At 44.9% G+C, this 14,173-nt stretch overlaps 1 protein-coding gene across 1 annotated transcript in view; it reads left to right on the forward strand.

Annotated features, from left to right (window-relative positions):
• The window catches only part of LOC106562351 (enhancer of mRNA-decapping protein 3), a 33,976-nt gene that overhangs the window by 3,193 nt on the left and 16,610 nt on the right, over nucleotides 1–14,173 (forward strand). Inside the window, exon 4 of the mRNA XM_014127180.2 lies at nucleotides 6,416–6,778. Coding sequence (XP_013982655.1) covers nucleotides 6,416–6,778 — 363 coding nt within the window. The remainder of the gene's footprint in view (nucleotides 1–6,415; nucleotides 6,779–14,173) is intronic.

Genomic DNA, 14,173 nt, shown 5'->3' on the forward strand with positions numbered 1-14,173 from the left:
ATAATTTATTTATTGTGATGGTGTAGGCTATATTACATGGATTTATTATACTTTTCTAATATAGATGTTCCAAAGGTCTGCATCAGTGGCTTGTAGGCTATATGTGGAAGCCAGGAGATGCTAAATGTGTTTGTTAGTTAACGGTCAATTACCGTGAGACCGACCAGTTATTTGCTTGACAATCACCGGCTGATTCAATTTCGTGACCGCCACAGTCCTAGTAATGTAACAAAATGTGGAACAATTCAAGGGGTCTGAATACTTTCTGAATGCACTATATATTGCACCAGACTCTTACACCATTTATTTAACCCTTTTTATTTAACCATCACACTCAATGACTACATAACTTTTTATCTCTGCCTCTGTTGCTTATGTGTGCTAGAGGTAGGCTAATACATTTGACCTGCACTCTATTTTGCCACTTCATGTGTTTACTCATTGAATTTGGTGCCAACTGTAACAGTTAATCCCATTTAGAAAGTACACTCAACACATTATCACATTGGGAACGAGGCTATTTCTCAATTATGACATATTTACATAAGACAGTTTAAGCACAGTCATGAACATATTTCTCACAATCTGACTGTGATTATAGAGCAGAAAGTTGTCATTGTTGATCTTTTCCTTATTCAGTGACAGGAGGAAATGTGAAACTACAAGTATCAGTGTCACATGTAAATCCACTCCCTAATCTCTAGGCTCTGCACAGTTTGTCAGCAGTCATTGAAGCCGAGCCAACACATTGCTTCACCTGGCATTCTTTTTCTCTTTTTGATTATAGTAACATTTATTCGCTTGTCTTTTCTGAGAGACACCTAGGATCTGTGGGTAGGAAGGGAAAGGTTACACTGTTTTACCTGACCGGCACATTCATACATTAAGGGCTTCTGTTTCTTTTGTTTGGTCCCTGCTCTGTTATTTCTGTTTATCAGACACAGAAATCCCTGCAGTGTTTTGGCACAAATGTTTTAGTACATCTGAGGTTAATAATTTACTATGAGAATACTTTTCTGTAATTTCTGCCAGGTAAAATAACCACAACCCATAATCAAATCAAATTTTATTAGTCACATGCGCCGAATACAACAGGTGTAGACCTAACAGTGGAATGCTTACTTACGAGCCCTTAACCAACAAAGTTTTAAAAAATATGGATAAGAAATAAAGTATCAAGTAATTAAAGAGCAGCAGTAAAATAACAATAGCGAGACCATATATAGGGGGGTACTGGTACAGAGTCAATGCGCGGGGGCACTGGTTAGTTCAGGTAATATGTACATGTAGGTAGAGTTATTAAAGTGACTATGCATAGATGATAACAACAGAGAGTAGCAGTGGTGTAAGGGGGGGGGCAATGCAAATAGTCTGGGTTGCCATTTGGTTAGATGTTCAGGAGTCTTATGGCTTGGGGGTAGAAGCTGTTGAGAAGCCTCTTAGACCTAGACTTGGCGCTCCGGTACCGCTTGCCGTGCGGTTGCAGGGAGAACAGTCTATGACTAGGGTTGCTGGAGTCTTGGACAATTTTTAGGGCCTTCCTTTGACACCGCCTGGTATAGAGGTCCTGGGTGGCAGGAAGCTTGGCCCCAGTGATGTACTGGGCCGTTCGCACTACCCTCTGTAGTGCCTTAAGGTCGGATGCCGAGCAGTTGCCATACCAGGCAGTGATGCGACCAGTCAGGATGCTCTCGATGGTGCAGCTGTAGAATCTTTTGAGGATCTGAGGACCCGTGCCAAATCTTTTCAGTCTCGAGGGGGAATAGGTGTTGTTGTGCCCACTTCACGACTGTCTTGGTGTGCTTGGACCATGTTAGTTTGTTGGTGATGTGGACGCCAAGGAAAGCTCTCAACCTGCTCCACTGCAGCCCCGTCGATGAGAATGAGGGCATGCTCGGTCCTCTTTTTCCTTTACATTTTCCTTTAGTCCACAATCATCTCCTTTGTCTTGATCACGTTGAGGGAGAGGGTGTTGTCCTGGCACCACACGGCCAGGTCTCTGACCTCCTCCCCATATGCTGTCTCGTTGTTGTCGGTGTTGTGTCATCGGCAAACTTAATGATGGTGTTGGAGTCGTGCTTGGCCGTGCAGTCATGAGTGAACAGGGAGTGCAGGAGTGGACTGAGCATGCACCCCTGAGGGGCCCCTGTGTTGAGGATCAGAGTGACCGGATGTGTTGTTACCTACCCTTACCACCTGGGGGAGGCCCATCAGGAAGTCTAGGATCCAGTTGCAGAGAGAGGTGTTTAGTCCCAGGGTCCTTAGCTTATTGATGAGCTGTGAGGGCACTATGGTGTTGAACGCTGAGCTGTAGTCAATGAATAGCATTCTCACATAGATGTTAATTTTGTCCAGGTGGGAAAGGGCAGTGTGGAGTGCAATTGAGATTGCATCATCTGTGGATCTGTTGGGGTACTATGGAAATTGGAGTGGATCTAAGGTTTCTAGGATAATGGTGTTGATGACCAGCTTTTCAAAGCACTTCATGGCTACAGATGTGAGTGCTATGGGTCGGTAGTCATTTAGGCAGGTTACCTTAGTATTCTTGGGCACAGAGACTATGGTGGTTTGCTTAAAACATGTAGGTTTTACAGACTTGGACAGGGAGAGGTTGAAAATGTCAGTGAAGACACTTGCCAGTTGGTCAGCGCATGCTCACAGTACACGTCCTGGTAATCCATCTGGCACTGCGGCCTTGTGAATGTTGACCTGTTTAAAGGTCTTACTCACATTGGCTACGGAAAGCATGATCACACAGTGTTCCGGAACAGCTGGGGCTCGCATGCATGTTTCACTGTTATTTGCTTCGAATCGAGCATAGAAGTGATTTAGCTCGTCTATTAGGCTCGTGTCACTGGGCAGCTCTCGGCTGTGCTTCCCTTTGTTGTCTGTAATGGTTTACAAGCCCTGCCACATCCGACGAGCATCAGAGCCGGTGTAGTACGGTTCGATCTTAGTCCTCGATCTTAGTCCTGTATTGATGCTTTGCCTGTTTGATGGTTCGTCGGAGGGCATAGCGGGATTTCTTATAAGCTTCCAGGTTGGAGTCTGCTCCTTGAAAGCGGCAGCTCTAGCCTTTAGCTCAGTGGGGATGTTGCCTGTAATCCATGGCTTCTGGTTGAGGTATGTACTACGGTCACTGTGGGGACGATGTCATCAATGCACTTATTGATGAAGCCAGTGACTGATGTGGTGTACTCCTCAATGCCATCGGAGGAATCCCAGAACATATTCCAATCTGTGCTAGCAAAGCAGTCCTGTAGTTTAGCATCTGCTTCATCTGACCACTTTTTTATTTATCTAGTCACAGGCGCTTCCTGCTTTAATTTTTGCTTGTAAGCAGGAATCAGAGGATGGAGGGCGAGGGAGAGCTTTGTATGCGTCTCTGTGTTTGGAGTAAAGGTGGTCCAGAGTTTTTTTCCCTCTGGTTGCACATTTAACATGCTGATAGAAATTTGGCAAAACGGATTTAAGTTTCCCTGCATTAAAGTCCCCAGCCACTAGGAATGCAGCCTCTGGGTGAGCGTTTTCTTGTTTGCTTATGGCGGAATATAGCTCCTTCAATGCTGTCTTAGTGCCAGCCTCAGTCTGTGGTGGTATGTAAACAACTACGAAAGATACAGATGAAAACTCTCTAAGTAGATAGTGTAGTCTACAGCTTATCATGAGATACTCTACCTCAGGTGAGCAATAGCTCGAGGCTTCCTTAGATATTGTGCACCAGCAGTTATTTACAAAAATACATAGTCCGCCGCCCCTTGTCTTACCAGACGTCGCTGTTCTGTCCTGCCGGTACAGTTTATAACCAGCCAGCTGTATGTTGATAGTGTCGTCGTTCAGCCACGACTCCGTTGAGCATAAGATATTACAATTTTTAAATGTCCCGTTGGTAGTTTAATCTTCCGCGTTGGTCATCGATTTTATTCTACAAAGATTGCATGTTTGCTAGCAGAGTGGAAGGAAGTGGGGGTTTATTCGATCACCTACGAATTCTCAGGAGGCAGCCTGCCACTTTGGCCACTTTGTCTCAGCCACCTCTTTACACAAATCATGGGTATCTGGGCTTGTTCCCTAGAAAGCAGACAATCATTCGCGTCGGGCTCCTCAGACTCGTTAAAGGGAAAAAAGGATTCTGGTGAGATGGTAGCAGCAACATTATGTACAAAATAAGTACAAAAATAAGTTCTAAACGAACAAAAAAAAACATTCGGTTGGGGACACGTATAACGTCAGCCTTCTTCTCCGGCTCCATTGTTACATAAAGCAGCGACCCTTTTAAAATAGCTACTTAATAGTTATCTGCTTAATCAGTCTAGTTTATTTCTGTCTGTCTGTCTGAACCGGTGTCCTTTCCTCTAGTCTATGGGGTCACTAGGTTACCGTTAACAAGCCTGTGCGTGGAAGCAGCCAGGCACTGTTTGCAATGCTGTGACTTCCCCAGATTCCCATAGCGTGCAAAAGGCTTGTACAAAAGTTCCTCTTTACAATACGTGTGTGACTAAGATCAATAAACATTCCCCCCTCGCTGTGTCTGCTCCTAAAGAGGAGGTTATGCAAGGCCTGGCATACGTGCCCTTCTGTTCTCCGTCTCCTCTCCCTCCCTCTCTCTCTCCTGCTCAGGACAGGACCCCCCCCACAGGAAGCCATGTTGTCCCAGTGGCAGTGCGCTTGGAAGGGGCCAGGCCATATCAATTGTGGAAGCACTGTTTACCTTTGGATTTTTTATTTTAATCTCCAGATTCTTGGGCCAGCAGCCAAGGGAGCTAATGCACAAATTGCATGAGCCTGAAGTGCTGAGTGGCAGGGGTTGGGCTGACCCTTTCACATCAATGCCATGCCCCTAACCAGCCCCTTAGCAGGGAGCCATAGAAAGAAAGGCAGGTGGGGATACAGACTACTTCTGCAAGAACATGGGCTATACAAATGATTTGTAATTATTTGACAATATTTCTGGGAGATTTAGGATGGGAATGTAGGAATGAAATGAATTATGCATAGCAAATCGAGTGGATTATCTTGGATCCAAACAGAACTTGTTAAATTAAGAGGGTAATTGGGGGGAAAAAATTGCTTTAAAAAAAAAAGAAATCCATATAAACATGTTCCTATACATGCTATCAGTCCTTTGTTTTTCCTGTGCCCCTGGTACATACCATTAAGTGTACAGTAAAGCTCATCCTTCCTGTTCTTGATTGGACTGTCACACACACACACACACACACACAGAGGGAGTTGTTGCGGCTGACTGACATTGTTTTCCTTCTGTCAGTCTTACCTTGCATGTGAAGACATTTCCCTCCACACAACACAGCAACATGTTGACAAGCCTCACACGCTGTCACAGCACGCTGTCACTCACTTCAGTTTTGCGCCTGTGTGTTTATCTCACCGGTGTCATCGTGATTCATTTTTCTGTAAGAGTATTGGCCAACATTTGCTTGTAACATGTGTAACTTTAATATGGGTCATGTTTAATCATTCTTTGAAATGTAGTTCACCGTGTAGTTTCAGTCAATTATTTTTCACATGGCTCAAGTTCATGTTTTGTTCAAGTATTTCAGCCGTCATTGAACCTAAGATTCTTACAGCTCACATTTTCACATTGCTTCTATCAGACACTAGTACTAACTTGGTGTTCATTATTCTCTGCTTGACTTGGAGCGTTGCCCAGTGCATTCAGGCATCTGATTCACAGAGATTTACAATAGACCTGTAGGTAATTATACTCTGTGGTCTCATTGTAAAATGTTTGCCTATGTTGAAAAGCTAATGCACACAAATGAACAGATTTTTGTTAAGCAGTCCCTCACTCCCCTCCATTGTCAAATACATTGATATAGTAGCAGGTCTCAGATCAGTCGGTGTGACCGGATGACAATGCCATTGTGACAAAAGCAGTGTGTACGTGACTTGACTGAGAGTCTTGGTGTGTATCTTGCGTGAGAGCCTAAACTACCTAGCTGTCAGAGTGACACTTGCGTGCGGCTGTGCCTCTCTCTCTCTCTCTAGGTTAGCGTGAGACCTCATCACGGTTAGGGTTGAACACCCGGTTTTTCCAGTTATTTTTTTTCCAGTTGGTTCTTTTTGATTTGTTAGTGCGCCATGCATGTATCTAAACGTTGTGTGTTGAGGATTGTGTCTTGAAAACTACTAGCCTGTATTATTAATGTGCTATTGATGTTGCTTGTTATGTAACTGTAGCTCCTGATACAGCCATAGGATAAGATCAGTATTGGGGACACATTAGAGAGCAGACTGGAGTCCAGACAGAGATTTATGGACTCCAGTCTGAAATATTACCCTCTTAACTGGGATTAATGTGCACCATAATTGCTAGTCAGGCTATAGGCATATGTATTGTAAAAAATAATTTGTGGTTAATCATCCTCCTAATGTCTTGATTCATATTCTTCAGGACCTCTAGCATCATCTAGTAACCGAGGGCCAAACCAGGCCACGCCGAAGAAGAACGGAGTGAAGAACGGAGGAGGTGGAGGGCAGATGAGGCTCAGGGACGATGAGTGTTTTGGTGCTGACATGGACGAGGGTCTGGACACAGACTTTGACTTTGAGGCGAACCTGGCACTGTTCGACAAGGCAGCCGTGTTCTCGCAGATTGACAGCACAGATTGCAATGGGGCACGTTCCCGTGGTACGCCCGGTGGCGAACGCGGTACACCCACACGTTACCGTCACGACGAGAACATCCTGGAGGTCAAACCAGTCGTCTACCGGCAGATCACGGTCCCACAACACGGGGGCAAGGAGTACTGCACTGGTAAGAGAGAGACAACACAACACCCTCCATTGGCTCCATTCACATTCACCATGGGAGAGAGCACCCTCCTCCATTCACATATATATCACACATCCACATCTAGAAACCTGCTGCCCTGAGGGTTAGACAGAGCACTCTCCATTCACATCTTTCATCTCACATTCACTTCCAGAGGCCTGCCTGCCAGTGCCCTTAGGCCCTGAGTGTCTCTCACCCCAGCCGCTGGATCTATTGAGGCTACTATAGACCCATGGGTTTGGCTAAGCGAGCCAGACTAGTGGAGAGACAGGACATTGTGTACAGCTCTAAAATAGGCTTTAAACTAATAGGCAATAAGAAAATTGCCCCAGTAATTGGACGCAACCGTGAGGAATTACAATGGTGTCGGTATTCTCAGTGAAGCCCATCGGGCTGGAGATGTGATGGGGGAGAGATATAGGTTCCGGTCACAGCCAAGCCTGTGCAGTGTGTGGTGAAGAGGCTGAGCCTCTCCCTCTCAGTAATCACTGCTGGCTTCTCCCCTAAGGAGTGACACACCCACCCACCGTGCACACACACACACCTAATGATCTAGTCTTCTCTGTCCATACAGATACTAGAATGTTTTTTGTGTAGCTCAGAGATGGGAAAATCAGTGTAGATTGGTGACCCATTCAACCAAAGAATGGGGATTTACCATTAAAAAATATATTTTTTGTCCCTCTGTAAAATTAAAAGAATTGATGACCGACACAACAAGTTCTACCCTCAGGATGTTCTGTTGCATGTGTGTCTTGCGGACCGGTGATAATGAGTGTCGTGTTTCCTTTGGAAACTAGTTGAATTCTCCCTCCATGTCAGTGTTGTTGACTTTAGACAGAAATAGTGGACGTTCTCAGAGTGACAGTGTGGGTCTAATGTAGGCCTACCTCTTGTGCTTCTGTGATGCAACACTGAAGCTCTTTGCTGGGTGTGGGTTTGACTGTCTCCTATAGGCCAGAAAGGGCCGCCTCCCACTTCTGCAATGTGCTGGGCTGGCTGGGATCCTACTCTGGTTGCTGTTTTGATTGAAGCAGCAGGTGACTTGAGCTCACTGCCCCACCACACCATGCAGTCCCAGTCCGTCTCTGGGAAGAGGAGCCGCTCTCCCACACCTCAACAACACTCTTTATAAGTGTGTTACATAATTGGTTTCATACAGGAGATAAGTGAATGGCACACTATGCTAGGCCCCTGGCCTGGATTCCAGGGTGTGACAAGAAGACCTATCACTCTGGCTCTGCTGGACCAATCACTACTCTGTAGGGATAGGGGATCAGTACCAGTCAAATCTGGTTTCTGGTGTTAGCATAAAGTGATATAGGTCTAAGTGGAACACAAGCACACACACACACACACACACACACACACACACACACACACACACACACACACACACACACACACACACACACACACACACACACGCTCGCTCTCTCATTAGGGAAAAGAGGATAGCTATGCCAGTACCATCGCTATTAGTCATAGAATGCATTCTGTGCCCCCATGGAGATCGGAGTGTTATGTTTCTGTTGCCAGCTGACGAAATACTCCCAGACAAAGATACTACACTGATACACCTCGCTGGATAACTTAAATCACTACATGAAATTACTCACTACATGCATGTGAGCCCTAGCCTCAAATAGTACATACTGTACCGACATACAGTGCAACAGTTCTTAGAAAGGGTTATGACATTGGCACTTTTTTCTAAGTAGCCTAACATGGCCGCCAGCCAGCGTTATCATGGCGACAGCAGTGCGGTGACTATGAAGACAACAATGCGGGCCAGGCGGCCATTAAAAGCCTTGCCCCTGGTGCTGAGAACTGAGAGCTGAATGTGGATGCTTTTCTCTTTTTATCAAACGGGCTGGGCAGGTCTGCTACCTCTGCCTCTTTCTGCCTGAATGCTGTCATGCTAAGCCCCATCCTCTGTACCTTGTAATTATCAGACCGCTCTGAGCTTTACATAAACAGCACCTCTCATAGTCACACACAGGTTACCACTCAAATGGCACCCTATTCCCTATATAGTGCACTACTTTTGCTAAGGGCCCATAGGGAATAGGGTGCCATTTGGGATGCAACCACACTACAAGTTGAACAAACCCTTACTCTACTCTAGGCTGCTCTCACCTTAATCCATTCCTATCCACTGTAAACATTTAAACCAACAACATGAGACAACAGAAAAGGGGCTAGGAAAACAAATGTTTGGCGTTGGCATAACATATTGTCTGTCTGCACGTAGACAAGTCTAAAGGCTATGTGTGTGGTGCATCATTGGCCTTATTGCGTTTCGATGGAAAAGGCATAGGTCTACCGTAATTTCCGGACTATTAAGCGCACCTGAATATAAGCCGCACCCACTGAATTTTATATTTTTTTATTTTGAACATAAATAAGCCGCACATGTCTACAAGTCGCAGGTGCCTACCGGTACATTGAAACAAATTATTTTTACACAGGCTTTAACGAAACACGGCTTGTAACAAAAATAAATAGGCTTTAACGAAACACGGCTTGTAACAAAAAATAAAAACTTTGCAGTAAGCTTTAGTTGTCTTTTTGCACTGAGTCAATTCCTCATGCTGCTGTTTCCAACGTCTTATCGTCGACTCATTAAGACCAAGCTCCCGTGCAGCAGCTCTATTTCCTTTTCCAACAGCCAGATCAATGGCCTTCAACTTGAAAGCTGCATCATATGCATTTCTCCGTGTCTTTGCCATGAGGGTGACAAAATGACTACCGTAATCAGAATGATGGGAAGTTTGAGAGCGCTCGATTTAATCTAAACAGTAAAAAAAAAGTTTTTGACCTTAACCCGTTCGCCAATTTCATTGGTCTAATGAAAGCTTCATGCCGCCAAAAAACTGAGCATGTCACAGAATGTGTTTTTTTGAAAAAAAAAAATGAAAGCGGGAAAAATCCATATAGTAGCGTCATTGTTTAAGCCGCGGGGTTCAAAGCGTGGGAAAAAAGTTGCGGCTTATAGTCTGGAATTTACGGTACTCTACTTTGCTAATTCCTATGCGCGTTAAACCACTCCTCATCTACACGTTGGCACCTTAATTGGGGAGGATGGGCACGTGGTAATGGCTGGAATGGAAAAAGTGGAAAGGTATCAACAACATAAAACACATTCAGTTTGCTCCGTTCCAGACATTATTATGAGCCTTCCTCCCCTCAGCAGCCTCCACTGCTACACATGTACTCAAATCTCTTCACTGCAAACACACTAAAGCTACAGAACAAATCAAATCACTGCCCTGCAAACTATCTTTGATTGAGAGAGTCACAGGAGAGAGAGCGAGAGCTGAGGACGAGTGTTATTCACAACTATTGATTCCCCTGGTCCGGTGGCATGAGAGCAAATGGAACTTATATTTACATTTTTGTACCTTTTTCTCCCCAATTTCGATCTTGTCTCATCGCTACAAAGCGCGATGAGCCAAGTAAAGCCCCCCGGGCCAAACCCTCCCCTAACCCGGACGACGCTGCGCCAATTTTGTGCCGCCCTATGGGACTCCCGGTTGTGACACAACCTGGGATGCAGTGCCTTAGACCGCTGCGCCACACAGGAGGCCCTCAAATGGAACTTTCTAATCAATTGACCTGCATTAATCTTAGTTATGAGGGCTGAGGTTATGGAGTGTTAGAGGCTCGCAGCCCCTTGGTACTGCAGCAGTAACAGGCCTGTAGTCTGGAGGAGCCTTGTGAAACTGTGGAACCTCACTCCTTGTTCTCTCTCTCTCTCTCTCTCTCTCTCCCCCCTCCCTCTCTCAGCGCCAGCCCTAATCACCCATGGCCCGCTTCCACCCTGCGTGTGTGTATTGATTTCAGCTTCAATGTTCTCGTTGTCATGCTTGAAGAATTGCTTCCAGCTCAGTTTTTTTTACTGCCGCTGTGTGCTCCTGGCTACCCGGTTGATGATTGCGTGTAGTGGAGTGTTTGTGTGTGAGAGAGAGACAGAGACAGTACACAGGATCGGGGTGGGGTGCTGTAGCAGGGGAATTCCTTACAAACACATCTAGCTGGGGGGTGGTCAAAAAGCAATTAGATCATAGTGCCACTCCCACCTCTCCCTTTCCCTCTCCTCAGTGGCAGGTTGCATGACAAGGAGCAGTTGACTTTGCTGTGTGCTTATCGCTCACGTGATTGTCTGAGGAACGGCGCAGCAGAGTAGACTGGGTTTCTCCCACCCCACTGTAACATATTACCTGTCTTTGTACTGGAACAGTGGGAGGGATGTGGAGATACGAACAGGGAAGAGATAAGGTTAATTTCACCCAGGCACGACATCCGTCTATCTGCTGTTTGCAGGTGTGTGTTTGCTTGCATGTCACACTGCGTGTGTTCTGACTTGAGTGATATGCCTGTGTGTTTCTGATAACTGCATGCGTGCCTGCATGCACACAATACATGAGGAGTGAGGCCACGCTGAGCACTCAATAGCCAGGCCAACGCTTTGGAACAGGCCATTAAGGTCTTACCTGCTTCACTATCAAAGGGATATTGAGCCGTGCAGCCCCTCCAGCTAGTCTTTGTTCCTCTCTAGACTAATGTGCCATGGGCTATAGGTAGAGATTAGCACAGGGCTCTTTAAAGGGCTCCGTGAATAATACCAGAATAATGACATGGTTGTGGCAGTACCTAGGAACCATGTTCCCTGGGCTGGTCTTTCCTAGATGTCCTCTACTGTTGTTGACAAACAGACCTGACCAGAGCAGTAGAGATATAGATATCTATATGAACACACACACACACCACAACACACACACACACACACACACACACACACACACACACACACACACACACACACTGTATTCGGAAAGTATTCACACCCCTTGAGTTTTTCCACATTTTGTTACATTACAGCCTTATTCTAAAATTGATTCAATATTTTTTTCCTCAATCTACACACAATACCCCACAATGACAAAGCAAAAACAGGTTTTTAGAAATGTTTGCTAATTTATAAAAAATTGAAATATTACATTTACGTAAGTATTCAGACCCTTTACTCAGTACTTTGTTGAAGCACCTTTGGCAGCGATTACAGCGTTGAGTCTTCTTGGGTATGACGCTACAAGCTTGACACACCTGTATTTGGTGAGTTTCTCCCATTTTTCTCTGGGCTTTGGCTGGGCCACTCAAGGACATTCAGAGACTTGTCCCGAACCATACCTGCATTCTCTTGGCTGTGTGCTGAGGGTCGTTGCCCTGTTGGAAGGTGAACCTTCAACCCCAGTCTGAGGTCCTGAGTACTCTGGAGCAGGTTTTCATCAAGAATCTCTCTGTACTTTGCTCCGTTCATCTTTGCCTCGATCCTGACTAGTCCCCCAGTCCCTGCTGCTGAAAAACATCTGCACAACATGATGCTGCCACCACCATGCTTCACTGTAGGGATGGTGCCAGGTTTCCTCCAGACGTGACGCTCGGCATTCAGGCCAAAGAGTTGTTGGTCATCGGGTTGTTGGCCATCTCCCTGACCAAGGCCCTTCTCCCCCAATTGGTCAGTTTGGCCAGGCGGCCAGCTCTAGGAAGAGTCTTGGTGGTTCCAAACTTCTTCCATTTAAGAATGATGGAGGCCACTGTGTTCTTGGGGACCTTCAATGCTGCAGACATTTTTTGGTACCCTTCCCCAGATCTGTGCCTCGACACAATCCTGTCTCGGAGCTCTACGGACAATTCCTTTTACCTCATGGCTTAGTTTTTGCTTTGACATGCACTGTCAACTGTGGGACCTTATATAGACAGTTGTGTGCCTTTCCGAATCATGTCCAATCAATTGAATTTTCCATAGGTGGACTCCACTCAAGTTGTGATCAATGGAAACAGGATGCACCTGTACCAATCAAAAGTTTGGACACACCTACTGATTCCAGGATTTTTCTTTATTTTTACTATTTTCTACATTGTAGAATAATAGTGAAGACATCAAAACTATGAAATAACACACATGGAATCGTGTAATAACCAAAAAAGTGTTAAACAAATCAAAATATAGTTAAGATTCTTCAAAGTAGCCACCTTTTGCCTTGATGACAGCTTTGCACACTCTTGGCATTCTCTCAAGCAGTTTCATGAGGTAGTCACTTGGAATGCATTTTACATTTTTCAATTTAAACTTTATTTAACTAGGCAAGTCAGTTAAGAACAAATTCTTATTTACAATGATGGCTTACCCCGGCCAAACCCGGATGACACTGGACCAATTTTGCGCCGCTCTATGGGACTCCCAATCACGGCCGATGTGATACAGCCTGGATTCGAACTAGGGTGTCTGTAGTGACGCCTCAAGCACTGAGATGCAGTGCCTTAGACCGCTGTGCCACTCGGGAGCCCAATTAACAGGTGTGCCTTGTTAAAAGTTAATTTGTGGAATTTCTTTCTTTCCTTAATGTGTTTGAGCCAATCAGTTGTGTTGTGACAAGGTAGGGGGTATACAGAAAATAGCCCTATTTGGTAAAAGACCAATTCCATATTATGGCAAGAACAGCTCAAATAAGCAAAGAGAAACGACAGTCCATCATTACTTTAAGACATGAAGGTCAGTCAATCTGGAACATTTCAAGAACTTTTAAAGATTCTTCAAGTGCTGTCGAATAAACCATCAAGCGCTATGATGAAACTGGCTCTCATGAGGACCGCCACAAGAAAGGAAGACCCAGTGTTACCTCTGCTGCAGAGGATAAGTTAATTAGTTCATTAGATAAATTCATTAGAGATAACAGCCTCAGAAATTGCAGCCCAAATAAATGCTTCAGAGTCCAAGTCACAGACACATTTTAACATCAACTGTTCAGAGGAGACTGAGTGAATCAAGCCTTCATGGTTAAATTGATGCAAAAAAAACACTACTAATGGACACCAATAAGAAGAAGAGACTTGCTTAGGCAAAGAAACACGAGCAATGGACATTAGACTGGTGGAAATCTGTCCTTTTGAGATTTTTGGTTCCAATCGCCATGTCTTTGTGTGATGCAGAGTAGGTGAATGGATGATCTCTGCATGTGTGGTTCCCACCGGGAAGAAGAGAATTGAAGGAAAAGCAGCCAACAAGTACTCAGCATACGTGGGAACTCCAAGTCTGTTGGAAAAGCATTCCAGTTGACTACCTCATGAAGCTGGTTGAGAGAATGCCAATTGTGTGCAAAGGTGTCTACTTTGAAGAATCTAACATCTAAAATATATTTTGTTTAAAACTTTTTTGTTGTTGTTTACTACATGTTTCCACTTGTCATTTCGTAGTTTTGATACCTTCTATTATTCTACAATGTAGAAAATAGTAAAAATGAGTGGGTGTGTCCAACCTTTTGACAGGTAGTGTGTATGTGTGTGTGTATGTGTATATATACATACATGCAT

Source organism: Salmo salar, chromosome ssa11, assembly GCF_905237065.1.
Source record: "Salmo salar chromosome ssa11, Ssal_v3.1, whole genome shotgun sequence".
Taxonomy (NCBI): domain Eukaryota; kingdom Metazoa; phylum Chordata; class Actinopteri; order Salmoniformes; family Salmonidae; genus Salmo; species Salmo salar.